The 22,138-nt window shown below is 50.0% G+C and overlaps 2 protein-coding genes across 2 annotated transcripts; both read right to left on the bottom strand.

Annotated features, from left to right (window-relative positions):
- Positions 1-2,570: 2,570 nt before the first annotated feature.
- Positions 2,571-5,928, bottom strand: RRAD (RRAD, Ras related glycolysis inhibitor and calcium channel regulator). Its single transcript, XM_079119308.1, has 4 exons — positions 5,161-5,928; positions 4,430-4,503; positions 4,092-4,296; positions 2,571-3,238 (listed from the first exon to the last, which is right to left on the bottom strand). The coding sequence occupies exons 1-4, from the start codon at positions 5,528-5,530 to the stop codon at positions 2,961-2,963; spliced, it is 927 nt and encodes a 308-aa protein (XP_078975434.1). The 5' UTR covers positions 5,531-5,928; the 3' UTR covers positions 2,571-2,960.
- Positions 5,929-11,305: 5,377 nt separating this feature from the next.
- CIAO2B (cytosolic iron-sulfur assembly component 2B) lies at positions 11,306-13,813 on the bottom strand. Its single transcript, XM_079119312.1, has 5 exons — positions 13,600-13,813; positions 13,365-13,444; positions 12,995-13,120; positions 12,120-12,165; positions 11,306-11,548 (listed from the first exon to the last, which is right to left on the bottom strand). The coding sequence occupies exons 1-5, from the start codon at positions 13,742-13,744 to the stop codon at positions 11,451-11,453; spliced, it is 495 nt and encodes a 164-aa protein (XP_078975438.1). The 5' UTR covers positions 13,745-13,813; the 3' UTR covers positions 11,306-11,450.
- Positions 13,814-22,138: the final 8,325 nt, after the last annotated feature.

The following is a 22,138-nucleotide window of genomic DNA, read 5'->3' as shown; positions in this document are numbered from 1 at the left end:
CCCCATATCCTCACGCTGGCCCTTGATCACTGACAGAGTTGGGACAGTGAATTGTCTTGTGCCTCTGAGAAGGAAAGAGAAGACTGAGCCAACTCTGGTGACCTTGAGAAACTTGCAAAGCTGACCAGAGCCCTTCCCCCAACGAGTGCTTCCAAGCAGATCCAGGAGGGGCCTGGGAGTCTGAGATGAGGGGGAACAGGGAGATATCCTGGTTTCCCGTCCCTCCCTGTCCTCGGAGTTTCCCATGGTCTCCCCTGAGGCCTTCCCACTGCATATCTGGTTAGACTCTCTTAGGCTGGCAAGTAGGCTGGGGCCTGTCAGCTCCCCCTGACCCCGGTCTTGTCACAAGCTGAGTGCCTGCCTCTCAATCACTTGGGCATCCAGTCCAGGTCAATGATGTGTTGAAAGGATCTCACAGATGTTGAGCTCCCACTATGCCCAGCACCTCTCTGAGCACACACTATTCTACCCACTCCATTCTGAAGGGGGCACTGTCTCCAAACCACACGCTGGGGCACAGAGAAGCTAAGCGGTTTGCTCTAGGTTACACGGCCAATAAGTAGCAGAGCCAGGAAGGCCAGGGTTCCTCTTCAGGGTTGGGAACCTGCCCTAAGAAAACCATGCCCTTCACATGACTCAAAGTATGTTGGCAGTGGGCACAGGGAGCAGCAGCAGTTTTGAGCTGTTAACACTGTCCTGGGGGGCACGTGAGTGAGTCTCAGTGGACACACACACACACACACATACACACACACGCACACACTCACACACAGGACCAGCCTTCAAACCTCATTGAACAAGTTGTAATCGGGGTTCTAATCAGGTCTTGGGGACTTCCAGGGGTTTTCAAAATGAATAAATGGAATTAATGTAGAAATGTATGGACCATGTCCCAGACCCCTCTCAGAAGGTGTTCCCCATCTTGTCCCAGGCTATCTCCAGGCTTTGGAGATGAGCAGACCTATATACCAGTCCTCATTCAGTTACTTCCTATTTATTACCAAATGCAAATGCTCTTTCCTGAAACCATGCACAGTAGTTCTCTATCCATGGGGGATATAGTCCAAGACCCATCCCCCACAGTGGATGCCTGAGACAGAGGATAGTGTCCTCCCCCCCACACACATTCTACCCCCATTCTCCCCCCATATATGTGACTATATATGATATGTATGTGTGTGGATGGATATATAAGAGGTGTTTATACATATATATACATACATATATGTATATATATTCACACACACTAAATTTTTGCTCATACATATAAACCTATAATAAAGTTTCAGCTTTTCACTTAAAGGAAGCACTTTACAGCTTTTCTTTGGCATATCTGAATTGCCAGTATCACTACCCTTGTGTTTTGGGGGCCATAACTAAGTAAACTAAAGGTTACTTTATGACTATCTCTGTGATACACCAAGAAAATTGATATGACAACTGAGATGGTTTCTCTAAGAGACTAACAGATGGGTAGCATACACAGTGTGGATCCTCTGGACAAAGAATGATTCACATCCTGAGTTGGACAGAGCTGCATTGCTCAAGATTTCATCATGCTACTCAGAACATCATGCAATTGAAAACTTAGGATCTGTTTATTTCTGGAATTTTCCATTTCATATTTTTAGACTGTAGTCAACCAAGGGTGACTAAAACTATAGAAAGTGAAACTAAAGATAATGGGGGATGATGGTAGTTAAACTCCTGCACAAGAACCTATGTTGAGAAGGGTGAGGGAGTCACAGGCTCACATTCCTACATAAATATATGATCTTGGACTGGGGATGTAGCTCAGTGGTAGAGCACTTGCCCAGCATGTACAAGGCCCTAGGTTCGATCCTCGGAAATAAAGAAAAAAAAAGAGAAAAAGCATGTCTTGAATTCCAGGCAGCCAGGGCTCCAGGGAGCTGTTTTCACCAAAATCAAATTAGCCACTGCTGATGCTGCCCAGTCACTCACAGAAGAAAGAATTTTAAGAAAGAATTGTGTGGGCTCCCTCAGTAGCCCAACCTCAGCACAGGAGGTGGAGGAACCACTGGAGTCAGGAACACTCGGGTGCACCTTCCTCATTCCCACTCCTAACAAACCAGCCACCTTTCCCCCCACCCAAGTCACTGAAGTCTCTCTCACTCCATCTGCAGCTCAGCTGGTTCCTAGCACCTCAGGAAGGAGCAGGGCAGAAATAACTGGTTCAGAGCTAGACCCAGGGTCCCCATCAGGCAGTGAGACCCTGGGCAAGGTATGTTCCCTCAGGAAATCTGTTTCCCTTTATTTACAGTGGGGCGACAGGACCCACAGTCAGCCAGGCAATGCCAGGCCCCAGTAAAGAAGACAGATGTGGGTAACATAGGCTTGGAGGGGCTTGTGTCTCCTCCTCTCCTTGGACACATCCAACCATGCCTTCTCCACCTGCCTCCTCAGTCCATCTGGCTATATCCAGGCCCAAACATTAGAACCATCAAGGTCACACACTAGGGTAGGGCAGGAAGTCCCTATGTCTCAACTTCAGAAACCTTCCTGCTCCTGAAGCCCCTAGATGGGAGGAAACACAGTCCACAACCCTGACATGTCAGGAAATAGGCTTTATTACAAAAATCTTCATGTAAACAAATAGCAACTGCACTGAACAGCCTCTCTCCAAGGCACGCACAACTGGGTGTGAAGAAAGGCAGGGTCCTGTCCCCTCACACAGACCTGGCTGGACTCAGGCTGGGCTCAGGTTGCTGCTTGGTATGTACATGGGCCTGCACATGCACATCTGTGGACCCAGCTCTTACCAGCCACCGGGAACTGCCTCCCTGGGCAGCACTGTCCTTCTGTCCATGACTTGTGGCAGATGCCTAGCTGGCAGCTCCACAGGGTATAGAAACTGAGTTAGCCCCAGGTAACTGTGGTGGTTGGCTGGGCCAGCCCACCAACCCATCCATCTGCCCACTGCAGTGAGAGCCCACAGGGTCTTAGAGAACTGAGAGGTCATGGCAGGATTTGGATTTGGCACGAAAGGCCATCTTGCGGCTGTTGCGGGCTACAATGCGGCCCAGGAAGCGTTTCGCCTTCTTGCCAAGGCTTTCTCGCCGCCGGGTACCAGCTTGCCGTCGTGCATTGGCCTCTTTGCTGTCCCTGCGAAGGCGTATCTGGCGCACAACACCCTCAAACAGTGCCTGGACGTTGTGGTGTAGCGCTGCTGATGTCTCGATGAACTTGCAGTCAAAGACCACAGCACAGGCCCGGCCCTCTAGGTGGTGGGGATAAGCATGTACTAGTAAACAAAGGGTGGGGAATGGCACTCGAACCCCGACCACCCCTGGCAGCTACCACATAAGAATTCTCAGGTAAGGGAGAGGGGAGGCCTGGGGTCTTCCTTATAAGCACAGAGAAATCAGCTTCTGTTCTGAGGGTCCAGGGCACTACTGGGTTACTCCACAGGCAGGAATTTGCCTACGTTTAAGGAGCCCCCAAAATGGTAGCCCACAAAAGAAATTCCTTTATTCATTCATTTATTCAAAGTTTGATATTTAAAGAGAAGTACTGTAGTAGTCAACCAAGAAAATGAGAACTATTTTGGACAGTTTAGTGTTTTATGCTTTGATGTTATATTATGATGAATGAATGACTCAGTGGACTTGGCAGAGAGTGTGGCAATGTCACCAAGTCACTGTTGGGTTCCTCTGTGGGACTCAGTGCTGGAAGCCATAGAAGAGGATGTTGAGCCTGAGAAGGAAGGGCCAGGCTTACTCTGAGATTGGTCTCAGGCTGAAACCAGACTCTAATGTTCTGGCCTGGTTCCCTGAACTCTCTTCTACCTGATCACCCCCCTGTCATCCAGGGTCAAGGGGGCAGGAGAGTAGAGCCCCAAGGTACCTTACCTCCCCTAGCAGATGTGATTCTTTTCCCAGGCCTCTCAAGCCATCGGGAGTCCTATGGGGGGCAGTGGGGCAGCAGCTCTCTCTCCCTTCCTTTCCCCCAAGTTTTCTTCTTGAATATTTTTAGCCATTGATGAACCCCCAGGGACACAAGCGGAGCAAAACCTAACTGGACCACAGCCCAGCCAGGATCCCCCTCCCTTTTCTGACCCTCTGCCTGCTTACCATCCACAGAGACCTCACGAGAGCGCACCAGGTCACTCTTGTTGCCCACAAGGATGATGGGCACGTCATCTGACTGCCGTGCCCGCCGCAGCTGAACCCGAAGTTCTGAGGCCTTCTCAAAGCTGCCCTTATCGGTTATTGAGTACACGATGACATATGCATCTCCCATGGCCATGCAGTGGCCAGGCAGCCAGCAGCTGCCATCCTAAAGAACACACACATACACATACATCAACCTAACAAATCTTCATGCCCTTGTCATGAGCCCGACACTCCCAGCAGGACCCTACCCCAGCTCAACCTCCCACTCCTGCCATGGGTTCCAGTCCACATCCTACCTGCTCCCAGATGTCATAGACCATGAGTGATGCCTCTTCTCCATCCACCATGATGGAGCGATCATATGTGTGCCCTAGGTAGGAGACCAGTAGCCAGGTTACTTGTTGACTATTAAAAGCCCCCATTGCCTGATTTCCTGTACTGGCCACATCCTCCCCTCTCCTCTCTAGAACCCTCCAACCCTCTCTCCACTATGAGCAACAGAAATAACAGAGCTAGGAGCTGGGGGATGGATAGCATGGTCCACCTAAATCCCTCCAAGCTAGTAATGTCTTTAGTGCTCCCTGCCCTCCTACTGCCTGGCCCTAGGGTGGCTCTGATCACAGTGGCTGTAGAATAGTGACTGTCACACCCCCTAGGGGCCAGCCTTGGCCACCCTGGGCTCCTCTCCTAGAAACTCCCTCTGCTTGTGTTCCTGCCAGCCTTGGCAAGGAGGGATGTCCTGCCCCACAGAGTAGTCATATCCAAACCCTGGGCCTTCTATTTTGGGCATTTCTTTCCTACCAAGGTCTGACTATGGGGGTGGAGTCCCTTCTCTCTTAATCTCCACATCTTGAAACAGGAAGGTAAATTCTGAAATAGTTAGGCCTGATTCTTGAAACTGTCTTTAGAAGTCCATGGTATCTACTGCTTCTAGTCCAGGTCTCCAGCCCCACAGCCCCCCACCCCACCCCACCCCATTCCGCCACCGGGGGAATCTCGCCTCCCCTGAACAGTCACATCAACTCACCTGCGGCCTCTGCTTCGGGCCCGTCCTCTACACCACCGAATATACGCGCCAGAGCACTCTTGCCCACACCTGGGGCCCCCAGCAGCAGCACCTTGTAAACGCTGTCGTCTGAGCTGCTACCCCCTGAGCTAAGAGAGTCAGAAGAGCCCTCCGGCCAGTCCAGCCTCGGATCCTGCGGCCGGGTTCCAGTCGCAGTCACTGCCAGGGAGCCGGGGGACAGCGCCGCCTGCAGGTCGCGCTCGTCCACTGGCATACTACGGCGGTGTAGCGGGGGCGCCGGGCCCCAGGGGGTGCTGCCCCGACGGCGCTCGCGCTCCCGGCTCCCGACGCGGCTCCCGCCCGCTCCGCTGCCCCCGCCGTTCAGAGTCATCGCGTCCAACACCGTCTGGGGGACCGGGAACCGGGATAACAGTGTAAGCCGCGGGGAAGGCGGGACCCGGAGTCAGGCAAGATGCTCGGGATCCAGGATCTGTCGCCACCCACTCCTAGCCACGAGGGGCCTTGCACCCTAACCTGTGATCCATCCGGGCCTGGCCCATCCATCCGAAACCCAGACGGTGCGGCCCACCCAGCTCTGCCAGGACACTCACCTACTCACGTAGACACGGTCAGGACCAGGATCTGGGCTCCGATACAGCTATAGCCCGCTGAGCCTCAAATTCAATCCACTCGCAGACCCGGGTTCAGTCACTCGGACCCTTGCTGATGCTGCAGCCTCCGCCTCCTCTGCTGCCTCTTCAGAGCTTGCTGGTCTGAGCTCCAGAGCCGCCTATTTAAGCCCCCGCCCGCCCCCGCCCGCCCCCGGTCCACGCTGCTGCGGGGGCTGACGTGTTCATCCCCCGCGCCCGCCCCCGCCCCGGGAATCCCCCACCCTTCTCCTGGGACCTCAAACCCGCGGAGACACTCCTCCACCCGGTCAGGGGCGGGGCAGGTTGGTGGCCTAGTGTGAATGTGCCAGGGGGAGGAGGGGAGGAGTAAGGAGAGGGAGTGTGTGATTGGGGGGTGTGATGGGGAGGCAGGCAGCGGTAAACTGGACCAGTCCAGCAGAAGCTCCCCTCTGGGGAAGAATTAGGTCTGGCCCTTTAAGAGTGAATTCTCTCTTCCCTCTCCTAGTCCTGGCCTGTTACCCAAGCAAGTAGACTAGTTATGGACTGGACAACAATTCACCCTTCTTCTCCTATGACACCCACTCCCCACAGGCCCAGAAACCAGCTAGAATTTAGGGGTCCTAAATACATACTTCTAGCCTCAACACCAAGTCCTACTCTCTTCCTATTCTGGGAAATTGGAGATTTCCCCTAAGGAGGCAGCCCTTCAGGCTGAGGGTCATCCATCACCCACGAATCCCTGGGAACCCTTAGAGGGTGGCTGGGGAGAGACCAGGGACCCTCTTGCAGTTCCAAGCTGATGCAGATGCTCTAATCCTGAAGAGGAAATATAGGCCCAGAGAAGGAAAAAGATGAACTCAGTTCCCACCCCATCTCCTGGCACCTGCCAAACAGCTGCCAGCAACTCTGCTAAAAATATCTGCCCGCCTCCTGGCCCTCCCTGGTCATTCTGCTCCTGGGCTGAAGATTGCCCAGAGCTGAGGAAATCCAGGCAGAGGCTCTGGGATGCCTGAAGGAGCCAACCACTGTAGAGTCTTCAAGCTCTGCCAGTGCCCTAGCCTCAGACTGAGCCTGCTGTTTAGCATACACCCACCCAGGAGGGGCAGAGATGCAGAGTATGGCCAAGAGGTCGAAATATCTTAGCCACCCATTAATACCATTACTATCCAGAGTTCACACCCTTCCTCAGACCTAGGGTGGTGGCTGGGGAACAAAGGGAAGGAGAGGAAATAGAGGACTGGGTGTCTAGTCCTAGCTCTGCCTCCAGCCTACTGGATCTTGCCCTTCTACCAGTCTTAGGGTGTCCAGGTATAAATTGGGCATCATGACCTACTCCCTGCACCTTGCTCATCTCTGGGGTGCGTGAGGGTTGTGAGGGTTGACAGGAACTTGCTATCAGACTCTGATGTTTGATTGTGACGTTTGAGTGTGGTGGGGGTGGGAGGATACCCATCTGGGACTCAGGTGACATCATGGATGGAACCTAGTGGGCTCTCACAAGTTGTCATGGAGACCTGGGCCAGGCTCTCTGCTGCTGTCAGTTTCCTTGGCAACATTTAAGAAGGCCTTGAATTGAAAAGGGCCAGGCTAAGTAAGGTTAGCAGGTTCATGCAGGGTCCTCTTGTTCTTGAGTTCCCAAAAGTAGGCCGCTGAGGGGTGGCCTGTCCATAGGAAGGGAATTCAGAGGCCTGGGCAGCCCCATGCTGGCTTTGGCTTCCTGTACAATGTCTAGTGGGAAGAGAGCCATGAGTCCAGCCACTCATCAGAGGACAGAAGTCTCAAGAGCTGCATACCACTTCCCATCAGGAATCTGGGACGGCTGCTTATGTTCCCCCCCCCGCCCCCCACCCCCCGCCCCAACCTGCAACACACACAGTGGCTGGAAAGAGCCCCCTAGGTGCCTGGAAGTGTCTGGCGGACAGTGGATGGTGGGGGGTGGGGGTGGGAATAGCTGTGGCCCTTCCCAGCAGGGGCCATGCAGGGAAACACTGCTGGCTTTCCCCTCAGGTAATCTGAGCTCTTGACTTGAGCTGTGTGCCTTCATTGCCAAGGGAACCACATCCACACAGGGCTACTCAGACCCCAGGCATTCTGGCAGCTGCCCCAACAGTCCGGAGACACTCATCTCGAGCCTAGGTATGGCCAGGGGCCCTAGGATATGACCTTGAACAGCCCTGGCTGTTCAGAACTGAGGCTGGAACCAGGCCTAGTGTCCTCTGTCCCGTGCTGTTTACCTCTGTCCATTAATCCTGGTTGAGACTCAGTTTCCTCCTATGTAGACCAGGGAAAATGTGTTCTTGGGGGTTGTTCTCAGATAAATAACATGAAATGCAGAGGCAAGGTAGCTGGCTCAAGTCTGGCATAGGGTAATATCTCAGCAAGAACACTTCTATTATTATTACTCTTGGTTGGATGGGGCAGTTCGAGTGAACCTGTGGGCCCTCTCTTGCTGCTACTCTATTTTCCCTAGGATGGTGTTCTGCCCAGAAGAGGAACAGAGATCTCAGGAAAAATGCAAATACTGCTCCCCTCTATAGGAGCCCACACTCTCTCCTTTCCCTCAGGTAACAATATGTTGCAAAGGGAACTTGCAGTGTCCCCACCTTTTCTCACACCTCAGTCCCCATGCCCTAGGGTCTCTGCTGTGTTTTAAGACTCCATTCATTCATTCATTCCACTGACTTATAATAAGTACCTACTGTGTGCCAGGTGCTTGTCTAGGGAGGCAGGATGATGAATGAAAATATAGCTGGACATGTTCATGTGTCATCTAACCCCAGGGACAATCTCATTTAGCTATGATTGATTATTCACATACTTAAAATATGGTTAATCAAGGCCTGAGGGGTCACTGCTGGAAACAGCAGAGCCAGAACAACAGCCGTGGGAAGGCATCAAAAGACCTTAAAATTCACCACCCCCCACCATGCCCCTGGGTCTTCACACATCAGCTGAGTTTCCAGAAAGTTCCTTTGGCATTGGCCTAGTATGCACAGATGGTGCCCTGAGGCAGCCAGGGGCCAGGCACAGATGAGTCAAGACTGTCAAGGGGACTATATGATATGCCAGCTGTGGCATGGGCAGCTTGGTATCCCTCACCCACCATGGCCTGGCTTTCAGGAAGGCCAGCAGAATGACTCAGCAACACCTGCCTCCTCTGTGAGTCCCACTTTCAGCTGCACATGGGCACCATGGCCACCTCAGGCAGATGGGCGTGTCAGGGCAGAGGTTTGCATGTGGCGAGGCCTACAGCTTGGGAAGATTGCTAGAGCCTGATCACCCTGCCTCTCTAGAGCACTTGGCTTCTTCATCTGTGAAATAAGGGATCTAATGCCTGAAGATCATCTGAGATAGGCCCAGAGTCATTTAAATTCCCATGGAGCAGTCCCAAGAACTGCCATGACTGTCCCTACATCACAGGTAAAAAACTGAGCAGTAGCTGAGGACTTCACCTCTCTGATCTTAGGCAGCCACATCCAGAGCCTCCCCTTGGTCACTGCGTGACAACAGTACTCCTAAGAACTAGCTGTGATGACAATAGGAGTTGGGGGGCCTCAGCTCTTCTCCAGAGGCGACAGTGTCCCCAGCTATCTGAGCAGCACCTGTCAGGCTGCTCAGGTTCCCCTTTCTTCCTAGTTGGAAGTCTTGAGAAGGAATTCTTTATTCTAGAAGCCCACTTCCTTATCTGTAGATTGGAGATAAATAAGAAAAGCAACCACCACTGAGGGCTCAATGGAGAACTATCCAATTAGACCGTAAGTGGAAAGCCCTTGGTCCAATGCCCACTCTCAGGACAGGCTCAATGTCGTCAGTTGGTGCTCAAGAACAGATTTACCAAGTGCCCAGGTTTCCTGTTGAGGCTTCTTTAGGTCTCAGCCCATAATCACATCTGAGCCCCAGTGGGAATGGCGTGTTCCCATGTATCCTCAGAAAAAGAAACTGAGGCAGAGAATTCCAAGGCAGGGAGTCCTGGGAAAGAACTCCTAATTGGCTGAGCCAAGATCTACACTTGGGGGTCTCTCTAAGTAACAAAGGGTACTTTGGGCCCAGAGCCAGAGGGAGGCAGAGGCCCCAGAACTGAATCACTTCATGGAGTTGAGCTTTCCATCTTACCCAGCACCTGGGGTGACACACATTGCTGGGAGGACTGATAGAAAGGAGTCCTCAGGATTCTTTAAGCAGAGCAAGCTGATGTCACTGCCCTGATGAGAAAACCAGACTGAGCATCACCATCAGCTGGACAAGCTGGTGTCACACACCTACTGTTGGTGTTCCAGGATACATGATATTCCTGGGCAAAAACTTCAAATCTGAATTAATTCAGCCATTTAGACCAATCTCAACACAGCAGACAAAGAAATAAATCAGGTGGAACTTCTCTGGGATAACTCACCTGGAATTTTTTTTAAAAGTCAGCATAAAAGAAATAGGAAGGTGGTGCTATGGTTTGTATCAGGAAATGTCTCCCAAAGGCCCATATGTTAAAGGCTTATTCCCCAGAGCAGCACTATTTGGAATCTTTAGAGCTAAAACAGAGTGGGAGGCCTTCAGGTTGTTGAGGGTGTACCCTCCAGGGGGGATAGTGGGCACCCCTCTTACTCTTGTGCTTCCTGGCCATGAGGTGAGTGTCTTTGCTCTGTCACACAAATATAATGTTCTGCCTCACCACAGGCCCAAAAGCAACAGTCTACAAACAAGGGACTGAAATCTCCTAAACTATGAGCCAAAATAAACCTGTTCTCTTTATAAGTTGATTATGTCAGGTATTTGTTACAGTGATGGAATGCTGACTACCACAGCAGAGGTAGGAGAGATAATTCTAGAAGAGGCTAAAGAGAAATGCAATATATAAACTTTGAAGTCTAGTTTTAAAAACACTTAAGAATGCCATTTGGGAGAAATTCATATAGGATTGGACATTAATGTTGAGGATTGCTCAGTTTTTGACCAGATAAAAGTACTATAACTGCTGGGCATGGTGGTGCATGCCTGTAATCCCAGCAACTCAGGAAACTGAGGCAGGAGGATTGCAAGTTTGAGGCCAGTCTCAACAACTTAGTGAGTACCTAAGCAACTTAGCAAGGCCACAAGAAACTTAGTGAGACTCTGTCTTAAAATAAAAGGGCTAGGGATGTAGCTTAGTGATAAAGTGCCTCTGGTTCAATCCCCAGTACCACAAAAAAACAAAAAAAAAAAAGTGCTGTGACTACACAGTTAGATGTCAAAGTGAAGGATCATGTCTCTATAAATTACTCTCAAATATACTGACATTTATATGCACATATATAAATAAGGCCAGTGTTATAACAGATCAATGGCTGTTGGATCTAGTGATGGTATTTGGTATAAAGGTATATTCACGTTACTCTTTCAATTTTTTTGTATACTTTTAACTTTCCCTAATCAAAATACTGGGAGAGATTTTAAAAACAAATAAAGAACCACACCTCCGTAATCTGCCCTACACAGGCACCCATTAAAACTCCCTTTCCCAAATTCCAAGTGACTCCGCCAAGATAAAAGACACTAAGGCATGATGGGAAATGAATATAAATTAAGGGTTTATTACAAAATGCAAAATGTTAATTTCTCATCATCAGTGATTCAAGAAAACAAGCCATAAGCCCTGGGTGAAGCTGAGGCCAGGACACTGGTTTGCAGGCTGAGGGCCAAAAGTCAGGTTCAGGAGCGTGCTGACAGGCACTGATTCACGACCTCCAGCAGGTGAGTGTTTTCTAGGGCAGCTGCAACTCGCTCCTTATCTGCAAGCTGTTTGTTCACTGGGTGGGCACAGGGGAAGGAGTGAGAAAAGGCAGAGTCAAAGCCAGGCTGTCTGAGTTGGGGATATAACTCAGTGGTAGAGAACTTGCCTAGCATATGCAAGGTCCTGGGTTCAATCCCCAGTAACACACACACAAAGCCAAGCTCTGACTAGGATACCAGCCAGTCCCACCTCTGAGCTTTAGAACAGTATATCCCCACCAGTAAGGCTCTCCCATGCCATCCTTCACAGGACCCTTGATTAGGTTACCCTAATAATGTGAGTTGACACCTAACTTGCCTTCTTAGGACCCTTCTTGCCCGGCTACTCATGTCTACCTCCAATATTGCCAAAGCCTGACACACCAGTCTTACATACTTGAGTGGTGCAGGAGGGGAGTATATGGTAAACAGGAGACTCAAGCCAGGCCAGCTTTGGTCTGGGCCACCACCTTCACTGAAAAGTCTCTGGCAATTTCTTTCAACTAGTCCCTCACCCCCAATCTTGGCCTATAAACCACTTCGGCAAGAAAGAAATTTTTGACAGCTTAGAGCCCTGGTGTACCATCCTCACCACCAGCCCACACTTACCTGCATGCTCCGAGGCATGGGTCCCTGGTGTGATGTGCACATCCATCTGGGAAGGAGATAACCTGAGCCTGAGCACCCACCCACCTGCCCCCCTTTTATCCCTTCCGCAAAACCCTCAGGCACCACCTCCCACTGGTCCTCCCAATTTACCCCTGAACTCTGGCCCTTCCATTATACCTCTAACCCATCCATAACCACTCCAACTCTACCCAAAGAACTGTCAACAACTGTTGATTTAAAGGTCTGCCAAAGCTGGGTGTGGTGGCACATGCCTCTAATCCCAGAGACTTGGGAGATTGAGGCAGGAGGATTCCAAGTTTGAGGTCAGCCTCCCCAGTTTAGTGAGATCCTTTCTCAAAATAAAACTAAAAAGAACTGGGGATGCGGTTCACTGGTAATGCACTCCTAGGTTCAATCCCCAGGACCTAAATAAATAAATGCCTGTGCCCCATCCCTGATCCAAATTCATCTGCAGCTCCTTACTTCCTTCCTGCCACACTCCTCACTACTTTCTGCACTTTCCAGATCCGTTTTTTTTTTTTTTTTCCTTTTGAAAAATCATGACCCACATTCCCAGAACTTTTTATTTTTCTTTTGAGACAGGGACTTACTAAGTTTCTGAGGCTGGCCTTGAACTTGCGATTCCCTTGCCTCCCAAGTCACTGGCATTACAGGCGTGCACAACCTGCCCAGCTCCAGCTCACAATTTTAATTCTTGTCACAACAACTTGGAAAGTTTCCTCCCAGTTCATCTCAACTAGTTGGATCCTTCCAGGCCCCACTCTGATGTCCTCTCCAAGTTCATTCTCTCCCTATTCCCTTTCTCCAGTAGCAGACCATGACATTTTCACCCTCAGGTCTCAACTTCAACTGACCTTGAAACGCTGGGGAAGGGAGCGCAGAAGCTTGACTTTGATGGACAAGCCAATAAGGGTGGCCATGCTGCAGTGCGGAATGGTGGGTGTGAAGGCCACTGCCACTGTGCTCTCGGGGTCACTAACCTGGCAGTGGTGGGGGAGATGTCAAGAATCATGGCCATGCCCAGGCCAGAGGCCCTCGTCTTAGTTTGTTGCTTTGGACAGGTCGCCTATTCCTTAAGGACTTCAACATCCATAAAATAGGCGAAACAATCCTCCTCCCAAATATACCCCTACATGTCCATAAGCTGAAAGCCAGTCCCTGATGTACAGTCCTTTCTGACTCTCCCGAACAAGCTGCTCCCCTCTGACACTGGGAATGACTCACCTGAACCCGAACTTGCTCTACTACGTTCAATTCCTCTAGTGTCAGTGGATGCTCCGGGTCATTGATGGAGCGAATAAGATGTGTCAAGTGAAGGAAAAGGGACTCTGTGTTTTTGGCCACTCAGAACCCTCCGCCAGGAATAGCTGGCCAGAATACCCCTCCATCAGCAGTTGGACATTACTTTTCCCTCTGTCCCAAACCCCCAAACCCGCCCACGCCCAGCAGCGGCAGATATCAAAGATCTCGCGTGCGTCGATGCTGTCCGGAACCTGCTCGTCTTCCTCGCCCGCCGTCACCGGCCGCTCTCCAGAGCGCTCGTAGATGAGGGGGTTAGCGTTCTCTAGGAGGCCACCGCCCACTCCGCTACCGCCGCCCACCATGCCGGAACCGCGGTCGACCCCAGTCAGTATACACTTCCGTTCCTACTGGCGCACTTCCTGGGAACGGGAAGAGGGCGGGGCGCCTCTACGGGGTCGCGCGAGGGACATGCAGCGCTCCCCGTTTTCAGGCCCGGGTTCAAGAGAAGTGCTGGAAGCCCCGCCCCTCGTCACTCATCCTCGGTTCTGGGAGTCGAAGCCAGGGCTGCTCCACCGCTGAGCTACATCCCTTTTCATATTTTATGTTGAGATAGGATATCCCTAAATTGTTCAGGCTGGCCTCAAGCTTTCGGTTCTCTGCCTCAGCCGTGGGATTACAGGAGCCGCTGCCTGGCTAAGAACGTTTGGCTTTGGCGTATTGGCTACTCTGACCGGGAAAATACTGACTGTTATCGCAAACCGGCAGAGGAGGGACCCCGGCGACCCTGGGCATTGCGAGCCGGTTGGGAGCTGGAACGCAGAGGCCACGGCCCAGATGTCGGAGGACACTGACAACTGAGATTGAGCCCCGCACCAATTTTCCTCCGGGATGTCCGGCAGGGCGGGCGCTCCAGTGCTCAGGCTGACTTCCCTCTATCCCGGCACTGTTCTTACTGTTTCAGAATCTCGCAGTAATGAACCTGCCTCCCCCGCGGAATCATAGACCCGGGATTGACTTGCCGGGTCCCCAGAGTTGGGACCAGCAGGCACTCGTTAATGTTAAATGCTTCTCAGGCGGATAAAAGACGCTGAAATCGATCTCCACGGAGTGGGGAGAGTGAAAGCCCCACTGCTGGAGAGGTCAATGAGAAGTGCCACATTCGCATGTGCGTTTCAGAAGATGAGCCATGTCTGAATAGGGTAGGAACCGTGCAGACCTTCAGACGTGAGGCAGAACCAATAAACTCTGGCTGCAGAAGATGAAAAACTTTCAGAGTTAATAGCACAGTCACACCTCCCTGCCTTTGTTCAAACTGATCCCTTCACCCAATGGAAGATCCATTCTGTTCATGTGGGGATTCTAAGTGTGAACCTTCTGTGAGAAGCCCTCCAGTTACATATCTGGCTTCTCCAGACATCTTCATTCCTAAGAAATGGTGTGGAGGGGTAAAACCCCACATCCCTGAATGCCCCTTTTCTGTTCCCCAAGACCTAACCAAAATAAGGAAACAATGAGAGCAAGCCTGGATTGGAAAGTCCAGATACATATTATCTTGAAGGACATTGGCTTTCTCTTATGCACTCTGGGTACAAGTTACTTTATCTGTAAAAAGCTACTTTCTTGCATGCACACCAGGACGGTTTCTCCTTGGGATACTGGCCATACAAGGAAGCTAATGCTGATGATGTCATTGCTTCTGCAGCTGAACATATAAGACCCCTTTCTGAATGGGGATGGACATGGAACTGAAGGCACTGTGGAAAGGATACATGTCCTTGTCCAGCCAGCTACCACTGGACAAAATGCTGTGAGAGGCAGGAGGTACTGTTTGGCAAAGCACCTTGAGGGACAGAGGGACAGAAGTGATATCTGTTTGGTTTGTCCACATTGAAATGTTGGTGCAGTCGCTGATCTGCTGTAAACTTTCCCCCAGCAAATCATATGTCTCACATGCTGTCTCTGAGCACTTTTGTAACTGACCAAAAAGTCAGTCCTTGTCCCTGATGCCAATTCAATAACGACGGCACAGCTTGGAGACAAAGAAAAAAGGAGTTTTATTGCTTTGCTAGCAGGAGAAACACAGGGGACTCCTGTCCCAGAGGCTGTGATTCTGCTCATCAGGAGGAATAGGGGGATTTAAAAGGAGTTATTCAAAGGTTACATTCCAGGTGTGCCCTGACAGGGTATCCCAGGGCACCTTGATGGTGTGTTAACATTCACTTGTTACTTTGGGAGATATTCACTCCCTAGATCCTCTGGCAGATATCTCCGTCCTGTGGAGCACAGATAACTCAGGGTAATCTTGTTCCCTGCCCCCAGGTTAGGGAGGGGGAGAGAGAGACAAGGAAAAGGAAAATTTGTCCCTTTTAAAAATAAGCCTCAGAGCCATATTCAAAAGGTAAAGTGGACCGCTGTTCCACTTTCTTTGTCCTTACTATAGCTTACCCCATAACCCTGGCACAACTGGACTGTAAAAATGACAAACTCTCTGCTCCCTCCTTTCTCAATACCTTCTTCAGGCCACTACTGCAAAGACAGTGAATCAGTGACTCCAGGTGTGAGGAGAGGGTTCCTGGGATCTCAGAGGGGCTGGCACAGTACTTTAGGAGGTGGACAAAGAGGGCAGACAAAGGGAGGTGGCTGAGCCCCATCCACTGCTCTTTAGTTCTATGACTCTGCCCCATCAGTGTGGCTTTCCAGCAGCAGCCACCTTTCCCAGTGGTCCCCATTGCCTCACCTCCTCACTGCTGAATCCAAACTATATCTGGGCCTAGACCAGGTCCTGCTCCACAGTGGCCTGTGGGTGAGCATGGTGCCCACAGCAGCAGAAGAGAATGTGCCAGAAAGCAAGCAGTGGTAGAGATGACAGAAGGAGAAATGTACACTATCCCACAAACCCCTAAAGCCCAGGGTGGCTCCCCTGAAATCAGAGAAGGTCAGATCTGCCTGAGGACACTTAGCACAAAGAATTGAGTCCACTGTTAGGCTTCTGAAAGGACTGGAGGGGCAGGTCAGAAGAACAGGGATTGGGACATTTCTCTCCCACATATGAGACTGTGGCTGTACCTGCTACTGACCTTTGAGTACTACTACTACTACTACTACTAATACCTTGCCAGTTACATTTGGCTCCAAATGTTTTGTCCCCTCTGGCCAGAGAAGCAACCGGAATCCTTTTAAAGGTGCCCAGGCAAGTTTACTACTGGCTTTGTGTTCCACAAAGCCAGTAGTAAACTTGTCACCACATGACCCCCATCATACCATATCCCAAAGCAAAAAAGAGAGGCTGTGGATTCCCCTCACTCATATACCTGAGCTGGGGCACAGACAAGGTTTGGATTTCAGGACAAAGGTGACAGTGCTATGCACCTGCCAGAAGTCTCCAGGCCCTTATCAGAAATAGTTGCCAAGAGTGTACCATGCCCAGGGTGTGTCCACAGCCCTTGATCTCTCTCACCTCAAAGGTTTCTAGTGTGGGACCTGACCAGATCTGCAACACTTTCCCATTGTAACCTGCTCAGAGGAATCCATGAGCACCTCATCCCCATGGCCCACCCCTGCCAGGCTTCGTTCCTTACCTGCCCTTTTCAGGCTCTTGGAGGACCCCAGGACCTTCCAGACAGGAAATCTGCCCAACCTTACTGATGGTTCCTATTCAGATTGGCTCAATCAACCTATAAAAAACTCTGACTCCAGCAACAGATACTGCAGGTTCCTAAGGAGGGGAGTAGTGATGGCTCCTTGGGGACCCAGTCCTCCACAGTCACTGTGGCAACCCACAGGGCCAGGTGCCAGTGGCCAAGGAACAGGTGCATGTGCTTACAGCCGGAGGCTCTGTGGGAGGGATGATATTCCTCAAGAGTCTTGACTTGGGCTGTGGGATGCTCCATTACCCTTCTATGAGAAACTAACCCCATCCATTCATGAGCCACCTGTGTGAGGACATCTATGCTGTTCCAGGCCTGAATGGGGACAGGAATAAATGGTGAATGTCAACACAAGCATAAAATGGTTCCAATACAGGCCCCCAGAGTCATGGTTTCCCAGCCTCAGGAAGAGTGGGATCTCGGGCCCTTAACAATTATTAGTCTTCCCTGGAAGTCTGGGCTTCATCCCAGCTTCCCCCAGAGCCTCTGACTTCCACCTTGGTAGGAAATAACTTTAAAGAAGGGCAGAGCATCAGGTGGAGCAGGGACTGAAGGTCTCTGGGAGCAAATCAGAACCTAAGGTGCAGTTTTGACCACTGAACAGCTTCTGGAATAACTCTATTACATTGTTACCAAGTGATTTTTTTGTTTTGTTTTGTTTTTTTTGGTCACTGTGACCCAAAGACCTGGCAAGAACAATTAGAGGAAAAGTTTATTTGGCTCACAGTTTCAGAAGACTCAGTCCCTGGATAGATGACTCCATAGCTCTGGACCTGAACTGAAGCAGAACATCATGGTGGGAAAGTATGGTGGAGAAAAGCAACCAAGACATGATAATCAGAAAGGAGAGAGATAAAATATAAGCCCCAGAGGCATGCCCCCAGTGACCCACCTCCAGTCACTCCCTTCCTGCCTACAGTTACCACCCAGTTAATCCATATCAGTGGATTAATGAACCAATTTAGGTCAAAACATAACCCAATAATTTCACCTATGAACTTCCTTGCATTATTTTACACATGAGTTTTTGAGGAATACCTCATATCTAAATCAGAACACCAGATGTCTGCACAGTGCTTAAGTCATAGAGACTCCGAACCTATTAACTCTGACCCTGCTTCCCATCCTTGTGTCAGAGGACTTCTTGCATCTCAGCATCTACACATTTGCCCATGCGCATGAGGGCTCTAACCTGCCTGTGAGTGTCAGACCATAGCCATCTGGAGAGGGAGGACATTTGTTTTGTTTTACAAGAAGATCAGAAAGGATTAGCCCAGGCCCCAATGCAGTGTGGACCCTGATGAGAAACCTCTCGCTATTAGATCCAGGAGGGCCTCTTACACAGGGTAGGTAGCCAACCCCTGTGTGTGGGTTCACAGAGCTCTTGTTGCTTCTGGAGGTCAGAAACTGTATCCCTTTCATAAGTTCAGGACACTCAACCAACTCATTCCCAGGAGACCCACTTAAGGACTACACTTTGAGGTCATCCAGGCCCCCAGCCATGGATTATCTTTTGAGACAAAGAGATTAGAAGACACTTTTAATTAATATTCAGACAGAATAATCAGGAAAACTTTCCTGTTTTCTACATTCATGGCTGAATGTGAAATGGAGACAAATTTATGCTTGGTCAGGTACAGGATATCTTGGGATATATGCAAGCATGTTGGGATTAATATGGAAGGCATCAGAAAATCAGTGGGCATCAGAAAATGTCTGAGCCCTGACCTTGTTTCCTGATTTTGAATGTACTCTTAGGCCTAGGTTATGCATTATGAGATGGATGAGGCCTTTCTGTCCAGGCAACTCCAGGAGCTGCTGGCCTCTTCTGATTTTCCAGCATCACTAGTCCCCAGCATCACTAGTGTCAATAATGATGAGTATGGCTAGATCTTCCACATGTTAAGGCCCAATTCCAAGTCCTTGAAATCCTGGAGCTTTCATTTGGTGAGTGTGTGTGTAGGAAAGTATAGCTTGGGATTTCAAGGCTCAGGGCCAGCCCATCCTAAATTCAAGACTTTCCATCTACCCCCGAGCTTGTGGGCACAGATGGTATCCAGATGGAAATAGAAGAACTAGGTAGGCTGCTCCACAGAGTACTTCAGCACTGATGGTGAGGTTCCTGGGGTCCAGCCCCAATAGAGAGAACATCTCTATATTCATGCGTATGTAGGGACCCCAGGAACAAAAGCTAAATTAAGTGTACATTTTTGGATAGAGTCTTCCCACAATTCAGCCCTTTCCTCCATTCTCAGTCCCATTGCATGCTGTATCTCTGGACCCTGAGGCTACTGACTCACTGTCCTAGAACCTGCCTAACCTGACTCTCCTTGATTCCCTGGACTAGATGTTGCTTGCCAACTGTGGTGACCTATTGATAGAGAAGTACATGGGAGACAATGAAGACCTCCATACCCTTCAAGTCCAATTCCAGAAGATGATGGGGAACTTCCTGTTCATAGTCCCTGAACTCCAGATAGTACATTATCAGTGTGAGTACTTGAATCCTGGCTGCCTAGAGAGCAGCTCAGCAAGCTGTGGGTCTTAGGAGAGTTCTGGTGTCCAGATTCTGACACATGTCTTTATCAGGTTCCTGCTCCCAGGCATCTGATGGCCCTCATCTCAGTAAATCCTCATGGCTAGTGTAAGATGCAACCATTTCCCCTACTTTACAGGTGAGAAAACTGAGTTATTAATACTTAGCGACTTGCCTAAGACCATAGAACTAGGAAGTGCAAGACCATGATTTAACCAAGGCCCTTCCTACTGCCTCTGCTCCAGCCTGAGACTCCCTATTCTATTTGTCTAGATTCAAGCCAGCTTTGAACCTATGTATCTTATCACCAAGGGTAAGGCAGGAGAGGGCCACACATGAGGTGAGGAACCACCCCTTATATTCTGTCCACCCTCAGGTTCCCATCACCTAATTCTATGAGTTCCAGCATTGGTTCAGCCTCTTCAAAGACATCAAGCCACCTCACATAAAGGTCAACCATTGCAACAAAATTCTCTTTGTCTTTGGATCCTACATCAAGGGCAGCAGAGGTGAGTCCTCCTCCTTATCTCCTAGGAGCCAGGATGGCACTCTAGTGGGCACAGGATTGTCAATTTCTCTCACTGAACAGATGAGGAAATTGTGGCTTAGAGAGAGGATAGGAACTGGTGTCTACCATCTTACAACTCAAAAGGTCATACCAGGGTAAGAATCTGAGCCATTTACCACTTCAATCTGTGCTCCTTCCACCTGTCCCCACCCCAAACAAGAGGGGGATTAAAGGCACAATTGTTTCTTTTTTTAAAAAAGGCATAGTTGGGGTTGGGGTTGTAGCTCAGTGGTAGAGCACTTACCTGGCATGCGTGAGGCACTGGGTTCAATTCTCAGCACCACATATAAATAAGTGAATAAAATAAAGGTCTATCAACATCTAAAAAATACTTTAAAAAAAAAAAGACATACTTGTTTCTTAAATGACTTCCCAGTTTTAGAAGGAATAAGGGGGTTTTTCAGCCAAAGACAAGCTCAGGGTGGATTCAACTAGAAGCTGAGATGAGTAAGGGCAGGTTGGGCAAGCAGAGGGCCTGGTGCCAGAACTGTTGGGGTAGAGAAGGGACACAGGTCTGGAGTCCAGGGCCAGGCTACAACTGGGGAGATGAGTGTGGCAGAGTGGACAGCTGAATGGGCTTCGCCAGCACCTAGACCCTGTCTTCCTCCTCCCCACAGTTGAGCTCACTGAGGAGAAGGAGCTGCTGAGCAGGAGGATGATGAAGTACTGGGCCAAAATTACTCAAAATGGGTGAAAGAATGCACCATCCATCTTAGCCTCCTGGGAGACTTGTACTCATCCGGCTTTCCCTTTGTTTGAGGTGACTTCATTAGCACACGTCCTTAATCACAACATCGCCCCCTCTCTTTGACCCAAAGACCCACTCTAAAAGAGGGCACCTTGTATGTGCTCTTCACGGGTCAGTCCCTTTCCCACTGACCAGGAAGGTGGGCCACAATGCAGAGCTACCATCAAAGAACTTTCTGACAAGGAAGGACAAAACAGGCCAGGTTCTGTCCCACATAGAACTAACACAAGTAGAAAGTCTTTGCTTTCCTAAATTAGGAAACCTCCCCCAATTCCCCATGTCGCCTGTCTGCTTAGCTGTCTGGCATGACCCAAATCAGGGGCCTCAGGTCCCTGAAGGCCCACAGGCTAAAGTTCTGTACCAAGACCCTGTCCCAGAAGATCCAGGAGCTAAAAAAGACTGAGGACAAGTGCACAGAGCTATAGCTCTGTGTCATGGAGGTAGGATGGGTGGAGTGCAGGTGAGGTCTTCCTGTGGTGCCCACATATGCCCACTCAGGAGCCAGGGTTGATTCCCTCATTAATGTAGCTATTCATCCATCCATTCAACCTTATGAAGAACTCACCTTATGCTGTTCATTACCCAGACTGCCATGGGTCCTCTCTTGTTAGACGCACACAGTAATCCCCAAGGAAGCTGTGGATGGGTGAGCCCAATGGATGTCCACCTTCCTCCACACCCCACTGGGCCTATTTCCCTTCCCTGCTTTTCACCTTTCTTTCCTGAACCCTCCCTCTGTCTGCCTTCCTTCCCCTTCCACACCCTTACAACTTTGAGAGAGGTGCTCAGGGGAATGCTGCCCTCTCCTAGATGTCAAAACCCCAGCTTCATTTCCCAGCAAGTCTCCAATGTTTTCTTACGTGTAAGAGGCCAGAAAATCTGCACTACAAATGTGCTAGTATCTTAATACATTCAGGCTGCTGTTGCAAAAGTATAATTTAGGTAGCTTATACACAACAAAGGCTTATTTCTGACAGTTCTGGAGACTGGGAAGTCTAAGATCAAGGTGCCAGCTAATTTGGTATCTGGTGAGGACAGCCCTTTTCACTGTGTCCTCAAGTGACAGAAGGAACAAACAGACTCTCATGGCTTAATTTATAAGGGTGTTGTAGTAACCCATCTCCTGTTGCTATAATAAAATACCTGAAGTGAGTACATATAAAGATAAGAGTTTCATTTAGCTCACAGTTTTGAAGGCTAAAAGTCCAAGGTTATTGCTGTCATCTTTTGGCTACTCACAAAGGCTCCAGCCTCACA

This window comes from Sciurus vulgaris, assembly GCF_902686455.1.
Source record: "Sciurus vulgaris genome assembly, chromosome: 17".
NCBI classification, from domain to species: Eukaryota; Metazoa; Chordata; class Mammalia; order Rodentia; family Sciuridae; genus Sciurus; species Sciurus vulgaris.
This window is presented reverse-complemented; position numbering and strand designations above follow the sequence as displayed.